The sequence below is a fragment of the Cystoisospora suis genome, assembly GCF_002600585.1.
Source record: "Cystoisospora suis strain Wien I chromosome Unknown contig_7012, whole genome shotgun sequence".
NCBI classification, from domain to species: Eukaryota; Apicomplexa; class Conoidasida; order Eucoccidiorida; family Sarcocystidae; genus Cystoisospora; species Cystoisospora suis.
This window is the reverse complement of record NW_027159799.1, coordinates 1-2511: the sequence shown is the minus strand read 5'-3', so window position 1 is coordinate 2511 and position 2511 is coordinate 1. Positions and strand designations below refer to the sequence as shown.

At 40.5% G+C, this 2511-nt stretch overlaps 1 protein-coding gene across 1 annotated transcript; it reads left to right on the top strand.

The window, feature by feature from the left end:
• Nucleotides 1–752: 752 nt before the first annotated feature.
• CSUI_010254 (diacylglycerol kinase) lies at nt 753–2307 on the top strand (the record flags this gene model as incomplete). The annotated part of the gene is made up of 2 exons (XM_068070359.1): nt 753–868; nt 1739–2307. Coding segments are annotated over 2 exons (219 nt in total), but the record flags the coding sequence as incomplete, so codon positions are not given.
• Nucleotides 2308–2511: the final 204 nt, after the last annotated feature.

Sequence of the window (2511 nt, the reverse complement as noted above, 5' to 3'; positions counted from 1 at the left end):
GAAAGAAGAACAAAAAAGAAGAAGAATCACACGAGCTTGGACGTGAAGTGCTGTCGCAAATCTTCACCCCTACTCCATTTTTTGTGTGTCTTCTGTCCCTTTCTTCACATCTCTGTCTCTCTATACATCTGCATACACCCGCTTATATATTTAGGTATCTATATATGTTGAGAGAAAGAGAAACACTATGTGCTTAGTAGATACACATGTATATTCATGTCTCTCTCTTTATATGTATACACCTCTATATACATATATATATATATAGAGAGAGAAACACGGTGTCTATCAGCGTATATACATATATGTCCATATATAGACTGATGGGTATTTTGTTGCATGCATCAGGGAATGAAGGAGAGAAAAAGAGGAGACTGAAGTAAGCATGCCGTTGTAGAAGTCTTTGTACCCTCCTAGTATCGATATGTAGGTCCTCTGATAGAAAGATCGATGCAAATCCATATGAATATTACTGCACTAGATTCCCAAATTTAATAGAAAACACCCTCCGACTATCTTGCCTTAGAATCGAGTGTCTGGACACCTGCCTTAACTAGAAGGCTAGTTATGATATCGTATGTATCTCTTCTACTTCTTCACTTTCAAGTGAGGACAAGAAATTAGGACAGACGTAAAGCTTCATTATCACAATAGATACGACCTGAAAATACTTTCTTTCTGTCTTTGTCACTCTTTCTTTCTCTCTCACTCTTTCTTTCTTTCTTTCTCACTCTTCCTTTCTTTCTCCTTAGAAGCGGTATCATTGGTCGCCTTGAACATTCCTAGTTTTAGTGCGGGGAATGATATCTGGGCGACCTCGCATGCGGTCGGTCTCCTCGCCAAATCTCCTACCATCAAACGAGTCGCTGTAAGAAGATCAACATGAAAGAAGAAAACAACAGAAACGAACATCGAGGTCTTTTACTCCCTTTTCATCTCTTCTATCGTGTGCACATGTTTCTTTCTTTCCTTCTTTCTGTCCTTAGCAGCATTATCATTGTCGTGGTGGGATGGTGACTGCACAGGAACAAGCAAAGGCCTACAAATGCTGTAGAAGAAGAAGAAAAGAAGAGGAAGATTTTGAATTAGTGAAGTATGAAGAAGGCCTCTTGCCTCCATTTTATCCTGTCGTACCTACAAAGAAAGGCGGAATGGTCGTCAGATAGATAGATTGAAGACAGATAGACAGATAGATAGATAGATGGTCAGTCAGCTAGATTAAAGATAGATAGGTATATGGATCATATCATCTTAACTATGCATCTGTCGTACTTACTCATGAAGGCACTGTGTTAGATACTTATACCACGTAGGTAAGGCTCTCTATCTATTTATCTGTCTATCTTTAATCTATCTATCTTTAATCTATCTATCTTTATCTATCTATCTATCGGTTTTAAGAGAGAGTGTAGATAGATACCTGACGGCTGATGACTGATGAAACACGGGTATTTCTTTACTTCAAAGACTTCTCTCTTCTTTGTTTACTTCTCGTAGCTGCCCCTCATAGAAGTGAATGGGGTCTTATCTACATCCTGTCTCTCCTTGTCTCCTCTGGTGTTCTTTCTCATCCTGCCTGTAGAACTTTTCACGAAGCGAAGAGTTTTATGATCGGCTCATTTCGTTGGTTTTCTAGGAGTTCATAAGATAGTCATGGTGGAAACCACTTCCCTTGTTGGTGCATGCACGCATGCATGCATGCATGTGTGTATTGATGTTGGGGTGTATATACATACAGAAGGAGATTGTGCAAGAGAAGCAAAGAACGGGTGATGGCGAACTTGAATTTCTCACTTTTCCTTCAGTTACTTCTCTTGGCCTTGAATTTGTAAGTGACGAGTAATCACCCCATGAAGATCTCCTCTACTTCCTAGGACCACCAGCAGTAGTAGTCGTAGTAGTAGGGAGAGCGATGAGAATGATGTGTCAGCCAGACGTTCGGACAGACAAAGGAAGAACACGAAAGGAGAGGAGAGGTTTGTGCATCTGTAGATGAGGTAAGACAAGGTGGAGCAGAGGAAGAGAGAGGAAGGTCTCCGTACGAGTGGATGTCTTCGTAACAAAGATGAAGCCTCTATTCTCTTTTCTTCGTATGAACGATAGTGTGTTGAAGAACTGTTTCGCATGACGTGTCTGCATTTGGGCTAAGAGGGAAAAGCATTCGTTTTGTTCTTTTCTCTTTAGTAGTGTATATACACTAAATAGAACTCGCCTAACCATCTGATGAAGCTGGTCGTATTACAACATACATCTTCATACACTCTAACGATGTATATATCTGACTGATAAAGCCAGACAGAGAGAGAATTTATTTATAGCTAAATCTGTCTGCAGTCTCTTCCAAACTTCCAACGGGCTGGAAACTCACGAAGGTTTCACCAGACCCAACATTACAGGGGATCGGCTATTGCACAGCAGATGGAGATGAATGACTTACCCTCTCTTCCCTTTCTTCTTCTTTACTTTACACGCTTTCTCTTCTCTTTCTTCGTTTGTCAGGCATGTTCTCTT